This window comes from Plecotus auritus, assembly GCF_963455305.1.
Source record: "Plecotus auritus genome assembly, chromosome: 3".
NCBI lineage: Eukaryota > Metazoa > Chordata > Mammalia > Chiroptera > Vespertilionidae > Plecotus > Plecotus auritus.
The window spans coordinates 173,342,766-173,366,134 of NC_137772.1; the positions used below are offsets into that span (position 1 = coordinate 173,342,766).

A 23,369-nucleotide genomic window follows, 5' to 3' on the forward strand; every position below is an offset into this window, starting at 1 on the left:
GCGTGGAGACAAGCAGAAATACACCATCATGAAAATGCTAATGACTCCTTGCTCTCTTTCTTTATGGTTGGAGTAATACAGACTTCAATCATAAAAACAATCTCCCAACATTTTAATGGGCTCCATCATGCCCGCACTTGTCGGTATATTTGAAGAATAAATCACCCTCCCCGCTCGGAATGAATTCGCTGTCAAACTCGGCTCCCTCGGAGAAAATGGATGGGGAACGAGAATGGGGGGTGTTTTGGGGGAGGGGTCCTCTCCCCCTCTGACTCCCTCCTAAATCGGGCTTTAGATTGTTGTGCCTGCCTCCTGAGCGGGAGGAGAGGGGCAACGGGAATTGGAGAGAAGGTGAGCTCAAAGGCAGGGTTTGTGGCAACAAGGCGCAGAGACTGAGGGACTCTACAGGCCCCTAGGATGGATGTGGACAAGAGAACGGGGTAGGAACCGTGGCGGCAACGAACCGAAGGGGCAAAATCTTGACACTGAACCGAGAGAATGCAAAAAGCACACAAATCCGCATTATTTCTGCGTTATTTGGTCGCGTTTCTTTGACACTAGGCCTCAGGCAGGGACGCCAGGAAGAAGGGAAAAGCTCGAGAGATCTCTTCAGGGGAAAAGGAGGCAGAAAGGACAAGAAACCAGCCCCAGGATTCCCGCTCTGAGCTTGCAGGTTTCAGCGCACTAAGCCACAGGTCCACAGGGCGGAGAACCCGCTGAGTCTTGTGTAATTCTCATTTCCATACAGGTGGCCGTCAGCCAATGAAAACTTGCGATGCACGTACTGCGAGCAGCCAATCCCAGTTAAGGATGAGCCCAGTAGCCTGGTCTAATTGCATCTTGATTGGTTGTGATGTTGCTAGGCAGAAGTGGGGTCCTGGAATTTAATGCGGTCAAGATTGAAGAGACAGGTGGATATGAAAATATCTGGAAACCTAGGCTCCTGGATTGACATTTTCCTTCCTGAGCTCCTTCATTCTTAAAGGATTAATAGAGTCAGCGAAAGACTCTCCCTTTTCTTCTCCACTTGAGTGGGATAGAGCCAAATAGTTACAACTTTCCCCCCAAACACCTGAGAAACCTGGCTACTTCGAGGGTCTTCTAAACCGAAAAATCCCTGGGGGAGGGGGATTTTTACCTCACGCTCCATCTTCCCACTAAGGAAGTTCTTTCTGAGGCCTATCTTCAAGCCTGCGGGCTGTGGTTTAGGGCCGATTCTTTCTGATACGCTCAAGAAATGGAGAAATCTTGCCTCACGTTCTTCCTTCAGACAGCAAAACTCCAAGAGCAAGAGATGTTCCTGCCTCCTGGCTACTCCACCAAGGCCCAAGGGTGCCGCGCAGACCCTGGGAGGGTCGAGGAGGCCATAATCTTCCCCCAAAGGGCAGTCGGGGGGCATTCCCAAACTCGCGGCTTCTGCGCCTTCATCTGCATATCATTTGCATAAGCCCTGTTCCCCTACCACCCCCCAAGCCAAACTCACCACCTCTGCCCATCCTGGGCCCAGCTCCCTGGCACCCCCTCTATTCTCCCTCCACACCCTCCCACTCTCATCAGCCCGCCGCCCCCACCCCGGCGCACTCCCCGCCTGCGTCTCCGCCGCTGGAGACGGGGGGCCGGATGCTCCCGCGGCGTCGGTGTCACAGCTCCCGGGAGGCCGGAGCGGGGCGGAGTGGGGAGAGGCGGGGGCTGCCGCCCGCAGCTAGGAACCCGCAGTTCTCAACTAGACGGTCCGCGAACAATATGCCACCATTTAAATCTGAACGCACGCCAGCCGCCGATTGTGATGTTAATTCGGCGATGATTTAAAGGGGCGGGACGGAGGGGGGCTGGCCGCCTCTCTGTCAAAATGCTGTCCCGGGGCTTAATATTTGTAATTGAAGCTGATGAGGACTCCGTCTCTGTTTCCACTGATAAAAAAAAAAAAAAGCAGGGAGGGAAAAAGACCAACTAAATTATGGGGCTGGGAGAAAAACATGATTAATCAAAGGTTTGAACTGTCGCTTGTTGGAGGCCCAGTAAATCTCGCCCGGCCGGGGCTTGTGAAGGCCGGAGGATAAATCTGAGCCGCCCGGTGTTTGCCGCCCCTTTCTGTTTGCCACTCGGTTAGCACGTCAATTAATTCGATAATTGGATTTGAAAAGATGTCAGGAGATTATAGAGGGGGAGCCGGGAGGAGCGCGTGTGGAGGAAGCGGCCTGAGGATGGTGAGGGACCCGGGGGCCCGCGGCTACGGAGTGCACTTCACCCAGCGGCCTCGGCTGGCGGCTGGCGGCTGGCGGCTGGCGAGGAGAGCCCGGGAAAGGCGGCTGGCCTGGGCTTACCCTCAGCTACGGTTCCCAGCCTACCTCTCCACAAACGGCTCCCTCCAGAAGCTTTCCAAATTTTTCTCTAACGTCCACCCTTATGCGGCAGCCGCCTTTCCCGGTAGTGTTCTCCATTTGAAGCTGATGGTTGTCCCTGCCTGAATTCATTTGCAATTGCTTGTATGTTGATTTGTAAACAAAGTTGAACTGTTCCCTGGTTCCCTCCTCTGGTTCAGCCCATCTAACTCAGAGTTCCCTACACCCACAGATTCCCAGAAAGGCAGGACCTAGACTGCTTTTTGAATTCCTACCCCCAGTGATCCTCACCACCATCCCCACTTCCTCTCCCACACACACATTTAGAATTCTAACCTACAAGCAAAGCTACCTTCTGCTTAAGGAAAATACCTTTACAAATAGGTGCTATCCACATGGAGACTGACCCAAAACCTCAGATCCCCAGGCCCTCAGCTGCAGCCTGACATACAAGTGGATGCTTCAGAAATTCAGCCCTTGAGTAAACCACAGGTGGATCCCTCCCCAAGGGATGAACTCATTTTCTAGAAGGGGAGTACTTTTTTTAAGGTTTCCTTTTTTTTTTTTTCCCCCCCCTTTGGGAGTGATCTTGACTTGGTATTTGGGAACATGGTAAAGTCAGAGGAAAGATGAAGTTTTCCTGCCACTGTGTGTGTGTGTGTGTGTGTGTGTGTGTGTGTGTGTGTGTGTGTGTGTTTGCCCTGCGCATGAGATTCCTCTGCAGAGGGGCCCCATTCCCCCGCCCCCTCTCTGTAGAATTTTATGCAGGGATGGAGAAGAAGGCTGAAAAAAAAGGTATACAGGAGAACAATGCAAATTATTCTGGAAATTTAGCTTAAATTGGAGGCCCGAGAACGTGATGAGGATGGGACATAAAAGCCGTCCTGCTTGATCTTTAACATCAGGTTGCCTGATGTTAAAGATGCTCTAGGAAAGGACACTAGCAGTCACCCTAGCCAGAGACTACCCTGGTGAGAACGGAACACACAGCTACTCCTGACAGAACACACAGCTACAGACTGAGGAGAGCTGAGCCAAATAACATGAGGGGTACAGCAAACCAATTTGCATTTGTGCATATCAATTTAAAATACTGAGGCCAGCCAACCATTCACACTTGTTCAAATAATCATCATCCTTTGTCTGTATACATGGCGGTGGAGGCAAAATCCCATCTATGAAGGGACAAAATGGAGGATTTTGACAGCTTCACTTTCAGTGTGGAGGCTCCTCAGAGTAGCAGACTTGCCTGCTCTTTCATGTTATGTTACCTGGTCTCAATCTCTAGCCCATGTTGAGCAAACTGCACTCTCAGAAATGCATTGGACCTACCACCTGCCTTTTGATCATAGCCTGGTTTGGGCTATGTGCTTTCTGAATGGACCCTTGATAATAAACATCCTGTAGACTGGGGAAAATTTTTTTTAACCTAGAAATTGAAGGACGGGAGTCACAGGAAGAAATCGGGTTGAGGGGTCTTCTGCAACTCTCTCTATATTCCCCATCAGCCAAGCCTTTCACAAAGCCATCAAGGTCTTCATATAAAAGCTCTCAAAAAAGAAAGAAAAAAAGAACACTCATTTTATTTTTTTTAAATATATTTTATTGATTTTTTTACAGAGAGGAAGGGAGAGGGAGAGAGAGTTAGAAACATCGATCAGTTGCCTCCTGCACACCCCTCACCAGGGATGTGCCCGCAACCAAGGTACATGCCCTTGACCAGAATAGAACCTGGGACTCTTGAGTCCGCAGGCTGACGCTCTATCCACTGAGCCAAACCAGTCAGGGCAAGAACACTCATTTTATGAAAGACTATACCACAGGCTTCTGCAGATGCCACAAGAAGATAAAAGATGAGATTTAGGGAAATCACCATCAGCTTTAAGCAGTTGAAAGTGGCGGAAAGAGCACAGGACTTGAATTCAAAAGAATAGGGTTTAAGCCCTGGCTGGGTGGCTCAGTTGGTTGGAGCATCGTTCCAGGCACCAAAAAATTAAAGGTTTGATTCCCGGTTGGGGCCTGTACAGGAGGCAACCAATCTATGTTTCTCTTTCACATCAATGTTGTCATTGTCATTGCTGTTGTTGTTGTTCTTCTTCTTCTCCTTCTCCTTCTCCTTCTCCTTCTCCTTCTCCTTCTCCTTCTCCTTCTCCTTCTCCTTCTCCTTCTCCTTCTCTTTCTTCTCTCCCTTCCTCTCTCTCTAAAAATAAATGTAAAACACCTAACCGGTTTGGCTCAGTGGATAGAGCAGCGGCCTGTGGACTGAAGGGTCCCAGGTTCGATTCCGGTCAAGGGCATGTACCTGGGTTGCGGGCACATCCCCAGTAGGGGGCGTGCAGGAGGCAGCTGATCGATGTCTCTCTCTCATCGATGTTTCTGACCCTCTATCCCTCTCTCTTCCTCTCTGTAAAAAATCAATAAAATATATTTTAAAAAAAAATGTAAAACATGTCTTCCAGTGAAGATTAAAAAAAAAAAAAATGAACAGGCTTTAATACTGGTACTGTCACCCTTAAATTATGTGATCAGAAGGGACTAAAGACCAGAGAAGTGAAATGACTTCTGCAGGTCACACAGCATGCCAATGGCAGGGCCAAGTCAAGAACTCAGTTCTCTACTCTACCAATTAATTGTGTAGGCAGTAAGTGTGGAATCAGACTTTCTGGATTCAAGCCTTGTTTTTCTGCTTACTAGCTGTTTCCTCTTCTGTAAAATGGGGATAATAATTATACCTACTTCATAGGTTTGTTGTTAGGACTTAGATAACTTATGTAAAGAAATCAGCACAACATCTAGCACATAGTAAGTATTCAATAATAGCTGTTTTTATTATGGTGATGAACATAGTTCTATAACTCACCAGCCTGAATGACACAAATTGGCCAATGCCTGTAAAATGCTTTGTAATTTAATCACTAGGCCTTAAGGGAAGGAGTGAACACTGCTTTGAAATTGCCTTGAAAAGACAGTAGGCTCTCTGTTTTGATGTCTCTAAAGACCACTTCTGCCCTCAAACCAGTCTTACACCTTAAAGTCAATTAGAACTAGGTTCATATAGGAGGGGTACACCTGGAACAGTTGTACCAGGGGCTCCTTGTTTAGCCGTTTCATTCATTCATTCATTGAATACCTAGTTGAAAAGCAGCATGGTTCATCAATCCATCAAACATATATTGAGGGCCCATTATGTGTGCAACACTTTTATAGGCAGTTATCAAACCATGAGTCCATAACATTATTAGCTTCTCTAGTAAAGAAGATATATATATATATATATATATATATATATATATATATATATATATATATATCTTTGAATCCCAAGCACAGTTCAGGCACACGGGAACTCAATAAATGTACACTGAATAAATAGACCCCATAAGAAAGAGAAGATAAATAGAAACATAGGTCTCCCTTAATAAGCTTAAACTCTATTTGGGGAGAAAAGACTTGCACACATGAAAGAATTAGAGAGCAATACAAGACAGCAATCATATTAAGACCTTGAATAAGTTCTAGGTAATAAAAACTAGGAAGAGCTCAAGGGAAGTGGGGGATGGTGGTGGACAGGGATGCTTAACATGAAAGGAGTGGACCTGAAATAAAGAGTAGAATTTGGAATGGTAGAAAAGGAGGAAGAGAGTATTCTAGCTGCAGGAGTAGTGAGAGTGACAGCACTTGATAAGAATCTATACACACTGTCTCTGTGTTTGAAACAGTCTCAGTGTTTGAAAAACGGAATATGCCACCTGGCTGGTGTTGCTCAATGGTTGAGCATCGACCCATGAACCAAGAGGTCACCAGTTTGCAGTTCGATTCCCAGGTCAGGGTTTCGATTGATCCCCAGTGAGGGGGCATGCAGGAGGCAGCCAATTCATGTTTCTCTCTCGATGTTTCTGTCTCTCTATCCTTTTCCCTTCCTCTCTCTCTAAAATCAATAAAAACATATATTTTTTAAAAAAGAAAAGAAAGCCCTAATGGGTTTGGCTCAGTGGATAGAGCGTCAGCCTGCAGACTCAAGGGTCCCAGGTTCGATTCCAGTCAAGGGCATGTACCTTGGTTGCGGGCACATACCCAGTGGGGAGTGTGCAGGAGGCAGCTGATCGATGTTTCTCTCTCATTGATGTTTCTAACTCTCTATCCCTCTCCCTTCCTCTCTGTAAAAAAATAAAATAAAATATATTTTTTAAAAAAAGACAAGAAAAACAGAATCCATGTTTGCAACCATGTGTTTCTCTGACCATGTTGCTGGTCATCAAGAAATGATGTTTGTATTTTATATTATTTTAGATTATACACACTTTCCCCTATCTGAAAACTAAGAACCAAAACAGTAGCCAGCTGCTGCTGTCAGCAAAACAAACAGATTGTAAAAGCAATTATGCCATTATTATTTCTCATTTATCTGCATCCAAGATAACTTACTCTTCCTCTTTCTCCCACATGGTCCCAGCCAGAGCTGGGATTATTACTGTCTTTCTTATAAACTTCTTTTTCCTAGACACACTCCTCCCAGACAGCCTTGCCTGATAAAGACTTTATATATTTTTTCTCCAGCTTCTGTGGTTACTGTGAAGGAAGTATGGTAGTGAGTGGAAAGAAAACAATGTGAATGAGTGGTGGTTATTAAATACCAGGTGCTCTGCACATATTAGCTTATTTAATTCTTACAATAACCCTATGAGGTAAATATTATTATTGTCATTTTGAAAGTAAGAAAACAGGCTCAGAGAGTTTGGTCAGGTTCAAAGAAGAGTTCATAAATATCATAATAGGAATTCAAATTCAGTCTATATGATTTCAGAGTCCACACCCTTAGACCTAACAAGAAGGACCTCTTCTACTCTAGATGTCTGTTTCAGACAGCGTCTCCTCCTCCAGAGTGAGGATAACTTAAGGCCAAAGAGATGTGACTACCCCAAGCTCATGCTTCCCCTCTCCTATATCATGCTCCAGTTGCCAGATTCCCCTGCCATGCAACCTCAAGCTCACTTCCAGGGCCTCTTCCTTGGGCCCCATCTCCTGAGGGTACAGAGGAACTGCTGGAGGTCACACCACTAGTCCTGTAGTGTGGATGGAGTTTAAATGTGTGGCTGCACTGAGCACACACTTTTGTGTTAGGCCCCTCAGGTCGTGGGACAGAGCCAGGAATGCTGGCTGGAGGAGTCCCAGAACTCTAAATATAAGTCTCCCAGTTGATATTGATATACTTATCAAAATAAAAGGGTAGAACATGTTTTATTTAAGTTTGTTAGCTTTGATTTATGACTCTTACATATTTAGATATTTGGTATATAGGTTTATATATTTTTATCTTGCCCTAGGCTCCACAAATATGAGCAATAGGCCAACGCATCTCACTATAACATACTGACTCTTTGCCTCCTGCTTTGTATCCTTTCTGCCTAGAAATCCCCAAACTTGCCCACTGGGCAATTCACCCCTCTTCATTCTCACAGCTTCCCAAATCCACTTTTCAGCTTATGGCAAAAGGAGGTGCTGCTTTCCTCTCTCCTCCCCTCTCAGAGCTGCCAAGATTTTTCCTGCTATTCCCAGACTGAAGAGGATGTAACTAACTCACAGTGCATACCTGTAGTCATTTTACTGTCTGTGCTGCCATTCTCCCGTTCTTTATTTCTAGGGGTCTTCAAGCTGCATATAGCACACCTCAGAGCTCAGGCCACCACCATCTGTGGCTGGCATGAGCCACAACCCTGCCTTAGCCCCTGTGGAATGATACTTATTGTATAAGCTCTCAATCTAATACACAAGGCAGGGCCTAATGACTTAGGCAGAGTTAGAAAAGCAAGGACACAACCAGGGGATCTATGATAGTTTCAATTTCATTTAGCAGGGAGAAAATGGAGGGAGCAGAGCCCAGAAAAGAGGTTAGATTCCTGTAGGCTCATCCAGTACAGGACCAAGTTTAGAGGATGGTCAGCCTAGGGCAGTGGTCAGCAAACTGCGGCTCACGAGCCACATGCGGTTTGCTGCTCTGTTGACTAATGAGTTTGCCAACCACTGGCCTAGGGGCTAGGGCTCCTATGTTGTGGAGCAAGCCCATCAGGGTGGTTCATAGGATGTGGAGGTGCAAAAGAACTAGGCTTGGAAGAGAGTCAGGAAATGGCACCACTCAGTGACTCAGGCCAGAACACTGAGTACCATCTTTATCTCTCCCTCAATCCTCCATCCCCCACAACGATCAATCACTGAGGCCTGATCACTTCTTTCTAAACCTCTTGAGCTCTGCCTACTTCTCTCCATCCCCACTACCACCTCAGAGCTCAGGCTACCACCATCTCCCACCTGAATTATGACAACAGCCTCCTATTGCACTCTGTACCCCCAGTCCAACCCCCCACCCCTGCCGCCAAGCCATTCTTCACACTAGAGCTAGAATGATCTTTCTAAAATGCAAATCTGAGCTTCTCACTCTTCTGTTAAAATAATTCCTTGCTGCTTTCGGGATAAAATTCAAATGTCCTAGATGCTCAAGATCCTTCGGGATCTAGCTACTAACAACCAGTCTCACCTCTCTGCACCCTGCCACACCCACAACTGTTCATTCTGGCCACACTGAATTACTTGCCCTTTGGGGAAGAGAACATGTAATCCCTCACTTCAAAGCCTTTGTACTTACTGTTCTTCTCTATGGGATAGCCTCCTATTCCCTCCTTATACAGGGCCTTCAACTGTCTCATAAATGTCACCTCCTCCTGGAAGCCTTCCTTGACTACCAGTTTTCAGAAATGGATTCATGTTCTTCCTATGAGCTCTGATAGCATCAAGTACTTACCCCTCTTGTAACACTATTGTACGGTATTGAAATAATTTGCCTTTTAATTCTGTGTATTCCCTGCTAGACTATAGACATTTTAAAGTCAAGGACTCTCTTATTCACCATTCAATAATACATGAAATTTCTGTTGAGAACCTAGTCTGTGCCAGGTACTGTTCTAAATGCTGAGGATATAGTGGTCAACAATGTCCCTGCCCTGGTGGAGCTTATCTTCTGGGGGGTGGGGGATGTGGGGGGGGTGGGGAGGAGAGAAGCAATAAAAATAAAAATGCAATAAATGCTAAAAAGAAAAATAAAGGAAGATAAAGAGATAAAAAAGGGAAGGTGATGGCTATTTAGATTGGGTGGTCAAGAAAGGCTTCTCTAAGGAGATGATATTTGAGATGAGACCTAAATGAAATGAGAGAATGAGCATGATTTGGAGGAAGAATGTTCCAGGCAGAGGAAACAGCAAAAGGCCTGAGTGGGAATAAGTTTGGTGTGTCTAAGGATCAGTAGGAGTCTAGTGTAACTGAACCCTGAAATTTTTTCTGAGTACTGGAAAACTATTGGGAGGTTTTAAGTTGCATTTTCTGACCTACATTTTAAAATATTACTTTAGCTACTTACTGTGTGGAAAGTAGACTATGGCAAAGCCAGATTGGAATCAGAAAGACCAGCTAAAAGGCTATTCTAGTGGTCCAGCAAGAGATGTCAGTGGCTTGGACCCAACTAGATTTTGGAAGTGGTAAAGGGTGAATAAATGTGGGATTGTATTTCCAGCGTCTAGCATGATGTCTGGCTAGACATTCAATAAATATTTAATGAATGAATTAAGAATTAATTAATTCAACTAAATGAGGACTCTGAGCTGGAACTGAAACCATCCATCCTTTAAACCTCACTAATAGCTGCCACTAACAAAGGATCAGTACCAGGCTATATATATACATTTCTATAAATCAATATGTAGATGACAAATAACCCAATAGGAAAACAGGCAAAAGACATACACGAATAGGCATTTCACAGAACAGGAAACATGATTGATCAATAAATATATGAAAAAGTGCTCAACCTCATTAATAACCAGGCAAATAGAAATTGAAACCACCATGAAATACCATTTTATATTCAACAGATTGACTATATACCGAAATTGGTAAGGATAGGGTAGCAACTGAAATCTTATATACTTTGATGGGCATAAATATTGGAAAACAATTTGACATTATCTAGAAAACTTAAATATTTTCATATCTTACAATTATTTATATATATATATATATATATATATATATATATATATATATATATCCTGAGGAAACTATTGCCCATGTATACCAGGAGACATGTACAGAAATGTTCTGAGAAGCATTGTTTGTAATGGCAAAAAGCTAGAAACAAACTTAACTACTCATGAACAGGGTAATTAATTAATAAGTTGGTGGACTATTATACATCAATGAAAATGAATAAACTACAGCTGCCTACATCAACATGGATGAATAATAGAAACAAAATGTTAAATAAAAGCAAGAAAAGAAGTCTAAAAATAATATTATACCACTTTTAGAATGTTTTTTAAAGGGTGGAGCCCAAAATAAACAATATATGTCAACTATATCAAGAAAAACCTTGAAATGGAAAACATAAAATTCAGGGGCTACTATAGGAGAGCAGCATGTGGCCTCTCCCTTGCCCCATGGTACTAGTATTTTTTTTTCTTTTCTTGAATTAGGGATGGTTTAAGGGGTGTCTATTTTATTATTATGCTTCATCCTTCCTATATAATAAAAGCCTAATATGCTAAGTGTCTGGTCAACTGGTCGACAGTGCAACCAATCAAAGCGTAATATGCTAATGATATGCTAAGGCTGCTCAACCCTCGCTATGACGTGCACTGACCACTAGGGGGCAGACGCTCCGACCGGTAGGTTAGCTTGCTGCTCCAGTCCCGCTGATCAGGACTGAGTGAGACAGGCCAGATGTGCCCTGGAACCCTCCCGTGGTCCCTCCCTGGCCCCAATCATGCACTGGTGGGGTCCCTCGGCCTGGCCTGCGCCCTCTCACAATCTAGGACCCCTCGGGTGATGTCAGAGAGCCTGTTTCAGCCCAATCCCACAGGCCAGGCTGAAGGACCCCACTGGTGCATGAATTCATGCACCGGGCCTCTAGTGATTTATATAAAATGTCAGCTCTGGGAAGGCAAGGGATTTTTGTCCTGTTTTGTTCAGAGCTGTGTTTCCAGAACCTAGGACAGTGCCTGGCACATAGGATCTCAATAAATATCTGTTGAATAAATGATATTCGTTACTTGCAACTTTTTTTTTAAATATGTTTTTATTGATTTCAGAGAGGAAGAAAGAGGGAGAGAGAGATAGAAACATCAATGATGAGAGAGAGTCATTGATTGGCTGCCTCCTGCATGACCCCACTGGGGATCGAGCCCACAACCCGGGCATGTGCCCTTGACCGGAATTGAACCTGGGACCCTTCAGTCCGCAGACCGATGCTCTCCACTGAGCCAAACCAGGTAGGGCTCATTACTTGCAACTTGTATATAATTCAAATACTTCATGCTTTCTAGAAAGAAGAAAAATACCTACTTTACTCATGGTGCCCCTTGATCATTATAGCTGAAAGTCATACTGCCTCCTCAACTCCTATTACCCATTAAACCTATTAAATTTTGCCACATATTATATATGTACATGTCTTTCTTACTATAAATTTATAAGGGGATTATTTCTTCCTCTTTATTCTCAATATGTAGCACAATATCTTGCACACAGTAGATACTCAATAAATATTGGTTGTTTAATTGAAGTCATAGGAGACAAGGGCAAACCAGGAAGGACAAATCTATGCTATTTATATTTAAAACTGAAAGAGAACAGTCACCTAGTGTTTTCCTACATTTTGCAAGGGAAAAAAAACTAAATTCTATAAAGGGGAAGTGATTTTCCTAAAGTCATATGATGAATTAGTAGGTTTCTAAAATCTAGATTCAGAACTCTAGTTTGCTGCCCGTAGCTTTTCATAATATATCACAATGACTTTTATTTTCTGTTTTTGTCTGTGTGTTTCTTGGCTTGGGAGCCCCCAAATGGCAGGGACCAAATCTGTTCACATAGATACTTAATCATGGCTTCTAGATAAATATACAAGACCTGTACAAATTCACCTTACAAATTCAGAAGAACTTAGATTCTTCCCCAGCTAAAATTTGTTTGGTCATCCTTTCGCCACCAATTCTCCCTCAGAAGCCTGGACACTAAGGATCCTTTTCCTTCCTTCATTTACTGTTTTCTTTCTCCCGGAATAGGATGGTTTGCTAATTAATGGCTTCACAGTTCTGCTGTCCCAAGAAACTGATTTAGTAAGAGAAAGTGTTAAATCCTTCCAGCCTCAGGAGCTTGAAATTAGCAATCATAAACAGAGGAGTTTAAGACCTAAGAATAGTCCTTATTGGCAGTGCAAAGGTACCACTTTAAGTTGTACAAAAATCTTTGTTTAGCAGAAAGAAAGGGACTCCTAGAAGGTTAACTCTGGATGGAATCTTAGAAATAACCTACTTCTCTCTCTAACTGAGGAAACTGGAGCTTTGGCAGGTGAAGAAACGTGCAGTTACTCAGGTAGTTAGTAGCAAGGCTGGGACTAGACTCCCAGTCTCCTGCCTCCAAGTCAGCTATTCTTTCCATGCCTTGTGCTGGCAACATGTGCATCTAGCAAAATGCATCATAAAGTAGCCTCATCTTAAACCATCAGGAATGAAAAACAAATTATTCAAACCCTTCCTCTCCTCTCTGGCAATTATTTTTCTTTGTGTTTCCCTGTGTCCTAGTCTCTATCTCTTTTCACCCCTCTTATGTTTCTCTCTGTGAATCCATTCCTCTGTTTGGGGTTTCAAATTGAGTTGTAGCATGCCTGCATGATTCTCTTGAATCTTCTTCACTAAACGACTGTGTCTTTCTAAAAGCAAACATGCATAAACCTATCTTTCTTGGTGACCTTTGTGGAAAAGAACACAGAATATCTGTATGAGAGGTGCTGGACCTCCCTCCTCGCCTATCCAGTCAATTAAAACGAGTCTCTAGCCCCGATTTGTTAACCAATCCTGAGAAAGAAAAGATCAATGTCCTGTCTTCGTCACTACTGAGCAGGGAAGCTGTTAACCAGTCAGAATCTGCCACCAAGAGTCATTAGAAAAGCTGGCCAATCAGACCAACCTTGTTACATGGTCTGGTAGGAAAAGGAAGGGATTGATTGGAAAGGATAGTTCTGGCTCCACACCCTTTCCTTCCTGGACGGTTTTCCCCTCATTGAAGTAAGAGAAGGACCCTTTCCCAAGTCCTTAGTAAAGAAAATCCCTGGGCCCTTGGCTAATGTTCTCTTGAGTAATCTTTTCACCACTCACTCACATACCTCTGTCCACTTTTTGTAATCTCATTGTTCCCTTATTGATATAATATCTGGCTTCAGACCTAGTAGCAATAACCCCCAGGATTCTCAGCCTTACCCCCAGATCTTCAACCACCAACCATGTCAAATAACTTGTTTTGGATGATTGATGTAGATGAAAAAATTTAGTTAAGTTACCGTTGAGTATATTCAACCATCATTAAAAGAACCTTGAAATAACGCCTCTGAGGAGCAGTGCAGAATTGAATGGCAATACTAATGCTAATACTAATAATGCTGTTACTACTATTCCTAGCATTAGTTAAACTCTGAGTTCCAAGCACCTTGTTAGAAGCTTCACGTTTATTACCCCAATGTTCGCTGTGGTGTACGCACTATTATTATTCCCAATTTACATAGAAGTTACTCCATCTAGAGGGGCTAACCAGCTTGCCCAGGGTCACACAGAGATTTGGGAAACGAGGTTTGTCTGAATCCAGAGCCCGGTGAATGGGAGTAAGGGGGGGTTAGACATGGCAAGCTGCAACAACTTTTGAGAGGAGCCAGCTTTAGCTCCTCAGAGCCCCTTCTCCAACCCTTGGGGATTGTTAGCGGTATCTGAGAGGGGTCGATATTGTCCCAACAGCTGCAAAAACCGTTTGGTGGTAGCGGCACTGAGAAGCGTGAACTTTTTGCCTCGGAGGACCTGAAGCTGCGAGCTCAAAGGCATTCAGTACGGACGGAGTGGGGGAGTCTGGGGACTTGAGGGGCACCCTTGCTCGCCTGCCTTCCCTTGTTCCTCGGCATCTGGCAGTGCCCGGCCCTGCTTGGTACTTGGTAAATACCTGTTGATTGATTCGCAAAGCTTCCAGCTTCATTCCTCACTCACCCTCGTCCCCCAAGACACCCACTGGCCCTGGAGGGAGATTGGGGGTTTTCAGAGGAACCCGTGAGAATCCTCATCCAGCTGGAGTCGCGGCTTTTGGGAGGGAGGGAAGTCCCCCCACCCTCTCCCTGCGCCCGCGTCTCCGATTTCTCCCCGCTCCTTCCCCCCTTTCAGGAGCTCGGGGCCATAAAAATGCAGATGGAGGATCGGTGTGAAATAACGGGCCCATATAAATCCCTCTGCCGCCCGCCTGCAAGATGGATTGGCCACATTGAAATTCCTCCGCGAGGATAATTAAACTCGGGGCCTCATCCGGGCAAAATTACATTCCTGTAATGGCGTCGCTCGGGGTCCCGGGAAATTGCTCCGTGGGCTTTCAGCGGCGGTTTTTATCGCCGGCCGGGGTGTGCCTGGCTGCGGCTCGCCTCTCCTCCGGGACCGTAAAGCTGCTGCCGTGATTTATCCTCCCCTTCTCCCAAATCCGATTAAATGGAGGAGCTCGGGGCCGGGGCGCCGCGGGGCCCGGGAACCGGGAGGGGGCGGCGGGAAGGACGAGGCCAAGGAGGGGAGGACAAACGGCCCCTCCGAGGCCGGTGGATTTGGCTTTATTTACAGCCTCAGCATTCTTTTTATTTTTTATTTTTTTATGGGGGTTTGGTGAGCTTTCCCCGTCTTTCTCATGCTGCGTGCAAGCCCGATGCCTGGACGCCGGGGTTTGGACAGGAGGGGACTAGGTAGGCCTCGCATCCGCCTCTTCCAGAGGCTGTCAGACCCCGCGGGAGACAGGGACCGAGAGGAAGCAATGGGGGCCGTGGCGCCCCCACTTCCTTACGTGGCCCATGGAAGGACAGGACGAGGGGAAAGCTGAGGGGTCTTCATGAGGGCACTTCATTGGGGGGTCTGCTTGTCTCAGAATCCTGGGCAGAGAATGGGCATGCCTGGCGTGACCTCGCAATCTCACTGCAGGTCAGTTTCAAGATTTAGAGTCAGGTGCTTGAGTCCCATCATCTTTAGCCCCTATCTTCTGGTTCGCTGATGCTAGTTTCCTCGTGGCTGATCACTGGAATTAAGAAAGAGAGAGAGGGGGAAATAAAAGCAAAGCCACCAGAGACAGCTGGGGCGTTTTGCTGACTATTTCCCCACTGAACAGGTTTCCCATCCATAAAGCCAGAGTTCCAGGGGCAACAACGCAAGAACCCCGCTACATTTTGGGCACTGAACCCCAATCCCGATTGTATGCTATTTAACAATGAATTACTAGGTAGTTGTGTGTGTTTTTTTCAATGTGACTACGCATGCTCGGGAAGGGAACGCGAGTCCCAGATCCCAAATGCTGTGCAGACCATACCACAGGCCACAGAAGGGGTCAGCTTACACTGTGGAGTTATCCTTATTTCTTCAATCCGCTCCGCCTGCAGTTTCTCCTCTACAACGCCAGGTGGAGCGACTGGCCGGATGCCGCCACCGAGGTGGCAGGCGGCGCTGTTGCGCCTGAGCCGACTCAACATTGCAGTCAGTCTATCCTTGGCGGAGCGACTCGTTGGTCCGGGCCGCGCATGCGCCAAGCCTTCCTTTCGCTATTCCAGCCCCCCCGCCCCTCTCTGTCTTCTCTGCACTGGGAGCAGGTAAGGTTTGGGCCCTCGCGCCCGCTTGCGCCGCGCACGCGCGCGGGATGCCCTCCCTCGCGCGGTTGCTTTGAGGCCCGTACCTTGCATGCTCCCACCCGGGTCCTCACGCCCTTCCTCGCTCCCGGTATCCCCGCGTCTTAAGATCTGCCCCTTCCGTGTGCCGTTGACCTCCAACCGCGCGGGCCTGGCGCCATCTTGGATGACTCGTTGTGGGAGGGCGCGTTGGAGCTGGCGAAAGTCAAATGCCAGAGTACTCATTTCACCTGTCGTGACTCAGCCCTTACAAACGCTCTTTTCTTACCCTCGTGCCCTTTCAGAGTTATCACAACCCCTCTCACCTCCAATCTCTGCTTTATCCTCTCATCCTTACTCCGTGCCTTCCTTATCCTGAAACCTCCAGACTTCAGGACCTCAGGTGCCGAGCAATGGAGATAGTGGATCATCCAAAGCCACCAACCCCTCTAGTCAGCACCCTTCCATTTAAAAAAGTAAACCGTGAACATGATAGAAGTGAACAAAACAGTCAAAACATTCCCTTCAGGCTGTGATCTGGGAGAGCTATTGCAGAGAAGAGGTCGGTTTCTTTGGAACCTTTGGTTGTCTTCCAGTACCGTTCTCTTCCTTTCACTTCGGTGAAGTTGGGAAAAAACACATTGGACTGATAGTGAGGTTTTTTGTTAGAGGCAGCAAAAGGGTAGGGTGGGACCTGCATGGGATAATGTGCACCTGCCCACTTTCGCCAAGGGCTTACTGGGGAGTCCCTAGACTCTGCCCTCAAAAGGAAAAAGAAAGTTTAAGGAAGGGAATGGTTAAGTTAGCAGTCCAGTAACTCAGTGATCCTCACGGAGGAGGAAACCTGTGATGACTTAGGTCCTCCGATTCCGGATGGTACCGTTGCCTGGGGTGTTGTAGGCTAGCAGTTCCAGACTTGCCAGGTTAGGTGGCCAGTGGAGCAAACAACACTTCTTGTAGGCTCCCTTAATTGTCACCCTTGGGTGTGGTCTTACTATGGGCCAGCACCACATTAAGCTCTTTACATAAGTAATTTCATTTAATCTCCCTTAGAACTGCATTTTACAAATGATGATATTGAGGTTTAATCCTTGGGAAAAACCAGTCCTCCCTTTTTTTAAGCTTTAAAGAAATTTTGGATTTGACCCAAGAAAACCTGAATAGTTAAGCACAAAGTTAGGTTAGAGTTAAATATGGGCAGAAATCAGAGTTCTTGACAGGATAAGAGTTGAAGACCTCCATTAATCTAAAAGTAACTTAAAAGATTCTGGATTCAGAAGAGTAACCTAGGAAAATAGGAGTCCAACTCCTTTAAGGAAGTGTCACTTAACAGGCCTAAGTAATCAGTGTGTATTTTAACCTTTAGCATATTATAAAGCTTTCATTTATTAGTAAGAAGAGTTAAAGTCCTGGCTTTACCACTGTCATAATTTAAGATTGGTTTTTAGATGGTGCCTTTAGTATGGATAAGAATCACTTGGGAAGCTTGTTTGAAATATAGGTGCTGGCCTTAACCCCAGAGATCTTGACCAGGAAGGTCTAAGGTGAGACCCAAGAATATGCATTTTTAATACATACACCATCCTTACACCTAGATAATTAGTTCAGGTGGGCCTCTCACTTCACTTGGAAAAAACCTGCCTTTAGATGTTTAACTCACCCATACCTCTCAGATAAGTTCAGTTCTACCAACTTAGGCACCTACAGAGTGTCAGCATTGTTTTAGATCTTGTGTATACAAAATTGAATGCCCCTTAGTGTGATGGTGAAAATGAATACTTTAACCGTCGTTGCTAATTAGAGTAATGGCAAAGTTCCTCATTGATCTTCCTCACCCTGTTAATTGATATAGGAAATGGAGAATCAAATGCTTAAAGGTAATTAAAAAATCATTGGCGACCCTTCCAGTGTTTTGGCCTTCTACAAATAATTCCCAAGAATCTTTACAGGGCAACTTTTTAAGGCCCAGATAATGAGGTCTTGAAAAGGGTTCCTTTTGAATAGAAACTGAGGAAAACTTAGGCAAATGACACTGAGCAAATTTCCTCTTGACAACCCCAACTCATGAGGCTATGGAAGTAAATAATGGGTCTTAAAACGGACCAGGTGGCTACTTGCTCAGACCAGGGAAGTCACTTGATTATAAGGAAATCTTGACTTCAGAGTTCTGATTCCATCTCTTCTAAGACTTGAGGTCAGTCACTCTGCTCTCTGGGCCATTTAAATTTTCCAAAGCCCCTTTTCTGCGAATAAAAATGTCATTCGGTGAGCAAGGACAGTGTTCACGATGTGCTTCTGTAATTCCAGCTCCCCTCATCCCCTGAAAATGTATGCCTGCACCAAGTTTGTCTCCACCCCCTCCTTGGTGAGTACCTGCCTTTTCTAGGAGACTTTTCAAGAGGGGCATCTTGTCTCTTCCTTGTAACACCTTGTTCTTTACAGTTGGGCTGGGGGAAGATCCTTTGCTATGCTAGCCTGACAGAAGAGAGTGAATGTTTACCTGCCCTATATCCTTTGGATGCCAGTTAATTCTTCTCGTCCAACAATCTTAGAAGAGTCTAAATGAGAATCTAGACTGAGATCAGATTATTTCTATTCTAAAACTTTCTGTAACCTGGAACCCAGCCAGAAATGGTAAACATGAAGTAGATTGCCTAACTTGCATTGAGTATGCACTGTGTACAGGATTTTGTCCTGTCGGAGAGCATAACTAAGAGACCCTCTGGGAGCTTAAATTTGGGTGGGAAGCTAACATATATGTAAATACACATTGGAAAAACCTTTTACTCAGAAGCACTAGCATGGAAGAAATTACAAATTATTAAATGGTGGAAGTGATGCTATTGGTGGGTACTATTTATTGAGCACTTACTAGGCCTGGCTCTGAGTTTACCAGTTTGTATACACAATCTTTTTTTTGTTAATCCTCACCCGAGGATATTTTTCCATTGATTTTTAGGGAGAGTGGAAGAGAGAGGGAAAGACAGAGAAACAAAACACCAATGTGAGAAAAACACATCGATTGGTTGTCTCCTGCACGTGACCTGACCAGGGCCAGGCCAGGGAGGAGCCTGTCCTTGACCTGAATTGAACCCAGGACCCTTGCGTCTGCAGGCCAACGCTCTATCTACTGAGCCAAACCAGCTAGGGCTACACAACCTTATTTACTCCTCAAGTCAACCTTGAAATAGATTATTTCCATTTGAAGATGAGAAAACAGGCTTAGATATAAGTGACTGTCCTAAAGTCACACAGCTGATTACAGAGGTAAGATGAATCTAGATATATCTGATTAAAGCCCTGGCTGTTAACCACCCTGTTGTCTGCCTTGGAGATACTGGCTTGAGGTTAGTCAGAAAGGCTAACAGAAGGTGGTGAATTTAGAGCATGGATCTTTGTGCCTGTCTTTAGAAGGGTGTGTTTAGGGAAAGATACTCCATTCATTGGCTTCCTTCTTATGGGCTAGCCCAGTGGTCGGCAAACTGCGGCTCGTGAGCCGCGGTTCCGCTCTGTTGACTAATGAGTTTGCCGACCACTGGGATAGGGGCTTAATCACTAGGAACAACAACAGCCTGTAATTATTGGAATCGAGAGTCTAGGTCAGTGGTCGGCAAACTCATCATTAGTCAACAGAGCGGCAAATCGCGGCTCGCGAGCCGCAGTTTGCCGACCACTGGGCTAGCCAGTACCAACATAAATCTCTTACTGAGTGAAGCAAATCCTTCTGAGGCTTATATCTTTTCCCATTCTCAAGGCCTGTGGAAGGATATAGTGAGGGTAGCCCCTCAAAAAGTAGACTTCCTTCTCTCTCTCTTTTTTTTTTTTTTTTTAAATATATTTTATTGATATTTTACAGAGAGGAAGGGAGAGGGATAGAGAGTCAGAAACATCGATGAGAGAGAAACATCGATCAGCTGCCTCCTGCACACCTCCTACTGGGGATGTGCCCGCAACCAAGGTACATGCCCTTGACCGGAATCGAACCCGGGACCCTTCAGTCCGCAGGCCGACGCTCTATCCACTGAGCCAAACCGGTTTTGGCGACTTCCTTCTCTTAAGCAAAGGAGAAACCTGGGAAGCAAGAGAGAAATGGTGAGGTTCTTCAATCTAGAATTAGCTAAAAGTAAAAGAATGACCCAACATTCTGATTTAAGTTTGAAAGAATGAAAGGAGCATTGAATAACAACTTAGGATGGTTCTGAAACTCCTCTCCAGAGCCTTCATTGACTTTCTTGCCCTTGTGTCATTCCTGCTAGGTCAGGAGCGCCTCTCAGCTGAGCCGGTCAATGTCTGCAGTGGTGCTGAAACGACCAGAGACACTGACAGATGAGGTACCTTATTAGGTGGAATTGGGCCTGTGGTTTGGGGTAAGGGGTGGCGGGGGATTACCTAGAAGAACCAGTAGGGGGAGTGCTGGGGGCAGTCATCATAGGAAAATTAGTGAAGGATGGAGGCCATTGATTTTAGGTGGAAATGCAGAGCAGTTGATAGCATATATGCTCTAGTGTTCCAGCCTGGCACTGGTAGCACATGCTTATGTGTGCTACTGATGACTGCCATTACTTGGCCTAATTTACAGACTTCATTTGGAACATTTAGTCCCAGAAAGATGATCTCTCCGAGGCACCAAGCACCGGTTAGGGTTTTGATCTTAGAGAGCATACTTGAATTTTAAAGGTATTTGAAATTCACCTCTTGTATTAAAAAGTTTTTCTTGGCAGCATTTTAGGAAGTTTTCTAGAAAGTAAAAAGATTTTCTGTTTGTGGGGGGATGGGATTTGACAGCATAAAGCTCTCTTTAAGTGTTAGAGAAGTTTGCAAAGCAAAAAGGGGATTCCTAAAAATTTTTATCTCCTATATTCCTCCTCTTCACAGAGCCTCAGCAGCTTGGCAGCCCCACGTCCCCTGACCTGGCTTATTTCTAGCCGCAGCTTCCAAACCAGTGCCATTTCAAGGGACATCGACACAGCAGCCAAGTTCATTGGGGCTGGGGCTGCCACAGTAGGGGTGGCAGGCTCTGGGGCTGGAATTGGGACTGTGTTTGGGAGCCTCATCATTGGTTATGCCAGGTAAGATGGGCCCTCCATTGGTCTCTGATATGTTTTCCAAAGGTTCAGACAGAAATATTTAGGGATCTAGAGCTACATTATCCTATATAGTAGCCACTAGCCACATGTGGCTATTTGAATTTAAATTTCAATTAATTAAAAGTACACCAAGTTAAAGTTGTTTATTTTTCAGTCACACTGGCCTTATTTCAAGTGCTCAGTAGCCATGTGTGACTAGCGACTATTGTACTAGACAGTGCAAATACACGTATTGCTTTGGTTTAGAGCAGGAGTAGGCAAACTAAGGTGGGTGGGCCATAACTTAGTTTTTATAGCTGAGCTAAGAATGGGTTTTACATGTTTTAAAAGGGTCATGAAAAAAAAGGCAACAGAGACCATATGTGACCTGCAAAAACTAAAAAATTTACTGTCTGGCCCTTTACAAAAAAAGTTTGCTACCCCTGGTCTAGAGCCCCTCTAGAGTCAGTAGTGTTTCACTGCTATTTTTCCCCATCCCTGAGAATTCCCCTATGTCACTCCTGGGAAAACTGCCTCCGTAGCCAGGCCCACTGCTCCCTGACACTTGGGACTACTTGGTCCCCACCAATTCTGGGCACCTTGCTGTTAAAAGTAAATTAATTCTCTAGAGGTCCTCAGGTTCTCTTAATGTCTTTGGGGAAATTAGTTTGTTTTAGGGTTTGTGTGAAACAAGAAGCCTAACTGCTTCTGTGTCCAGAATTCTGTTAAAAGCTGATGTTGCTTTACTTTACCATGAAGGCTTCCAGAGATGACAGAGTAAGGGAAATAGAAATTATATATTGGCTTTCAGAGTTGGGAGTTCTTTATACCATTTTGATTCATATCATCTAAACCCCATAGGCCATCTGTAACTTCTTAAAGTCCAAAATCTTGACTATTTTGAAATGAGAGAAGGTAGTGTTTTCCTCAGACTCCCTTGTCCTCTAGAACAGTGTTTTTCTAATTGTATTCTTAAAGCCCTGGGTTTGAGGGTATACCCCAGAGACTGTCTTAGAAGAATGAAGGGGAGACCAGGCAAACAAACTTTTACAATCCCCCACTTTTTTTACCTTTGCATTTTGGCTTTTATATGTTTTGTATTTGAGGGTTCTGCTGTTTAAAGTTTGAAAATACTATGATAGGCCATGCCACTCCAGATACCTCTTCCATCCTGGTTGGGCCTGGATAGGTAAGTTCCAGGCCCAGAGGTCTTAAGTTATGACAGTGATGTGGGTGACCCAGTAGAGGTGGTCATGTTCATGCCTAGGCCATGTTATACAATTTTGGATTGTCCACTCCCCTCATTTAGTCTCTATAGAGCCCTTGATGTGTCAGGTCAAGAATTTGGGAATGATATTATCACCCTGAGAAACTTGTTTCATAAGATGAGCTTGAGGAGATGAATTCTCCCTGAGCCCACCTTTGATGTTTATAGTTTTCTTTATGTGGACTAGAAATTCAATCTTTTTTCTTCCCCTTCTCCCAGGAACCCTTCTCTGAAGCAACAGCTCTTCTCCTACGCCATTCTGGGCTTTGCCCTCTCAGAGGCCATGGGGCTCTTTTGCCTGATGGTGGCCTTTCTCATCCTCTTCGCCATGTGAAGGAGCTGTCTCCACCTCCCATAGTTCTTTTTCCCGTGTCTTGTCTGCCCTGTATGTTCCTTTTCCTATACCTCCCCAGGCAGCTTGGGGAAAGTGGTTGGCTCAGGGTTTGACAGAAGGAAGACAAATAAATACTGTATTAATAAGATGTTTCTTGAGTCTCCTGTGTATATTTCTTTTCCACAGTTGGCTGAGTGCCTTGGTGAGACGGTGATGATGATTCTAAACTCAACATGGGTCTTGCCTCCCTTGTTCTTCAAGCTGTGTCAGGGACAGCTTTATTCAAATTAGGTAATAATTTGATAATTTTCACCTGCCATGGCCTGTTACTTACCTTAGATCAGTGGTCGGCAAACTCATTAGTCAACAGAGCCAAATATCAACAGTACAACGATTGAAATTTCTTTTGAGAGCCAAATTTTTTAAACTTAAACTTCTTCTAATGCCACTTCTTCAAAATAGACTCTCCCAGGCCGTGGTATTTTGTGGAAGAGCCACACTCAAGGGGCCAAAGAGCTGCATGTGGCTCGTGAGCCGCAGTTTGCCAACCACGGCCTTAGATGATTGGGTCAGTGGCAGCTTAAGTGCTGGCTTAAAATTATGACTAATGGTCTCTCTGTTTCCACTGTGGCTATCCTGGCTCAGGCCCTCA

General features: G+C 45.0%; 1 protein-coding gene across 6 annotated transcripts; it reads left to right on the forward strand.

Annotated features, from left to right (window-relative positions):
• The first annotated feature begins 14,234 nt into the window (after positions 1-14,234).
• ATP5MC2 (ATP synthase membrane subunit c locus 2) lies at positions 14,235-22,865 on the forward strand. Of its 6 annotated transcripts, none has more exons than XM_080659973.1 (6): positions 14,235-14,361; positions 15,829-16,035; positions 18,358-18,415; positions 20,307-20,381; positions 20,926-21,119; positions 22,603-22,865. In XM_080659973.1, the coding sequence occupies exons 2-6, from the start codon at positions 15,866-15,868 to the stop codon at positions 22,715-22,717; spliced, it is 612 nt and encodes a 203-aa protein (XP_080516099.1). In that variant the 5' UTR covers positions 14,235-14,361; positions 15,829-15,865; the 3' UTR covers positions 22,718-22,865. The 6 variants fall into 6 exon arrangements, with proteins under 6 accessions (XP_080516099.1, XP_080516098.1, XP_080516102.1 ...); XM_080659972.1 differs by lacking the exon at positions 14,235-14,361 and adding an exon at positions 15,030-15,144; XM_080659976.1 differs by lacking the exon at positions 14,235-14,361 and having other exon boundaries at positions 15,921-16,035; positions 20,312-20,381.
• Positions 22,866-23,369: the final 504 nt, after the last annotated feature.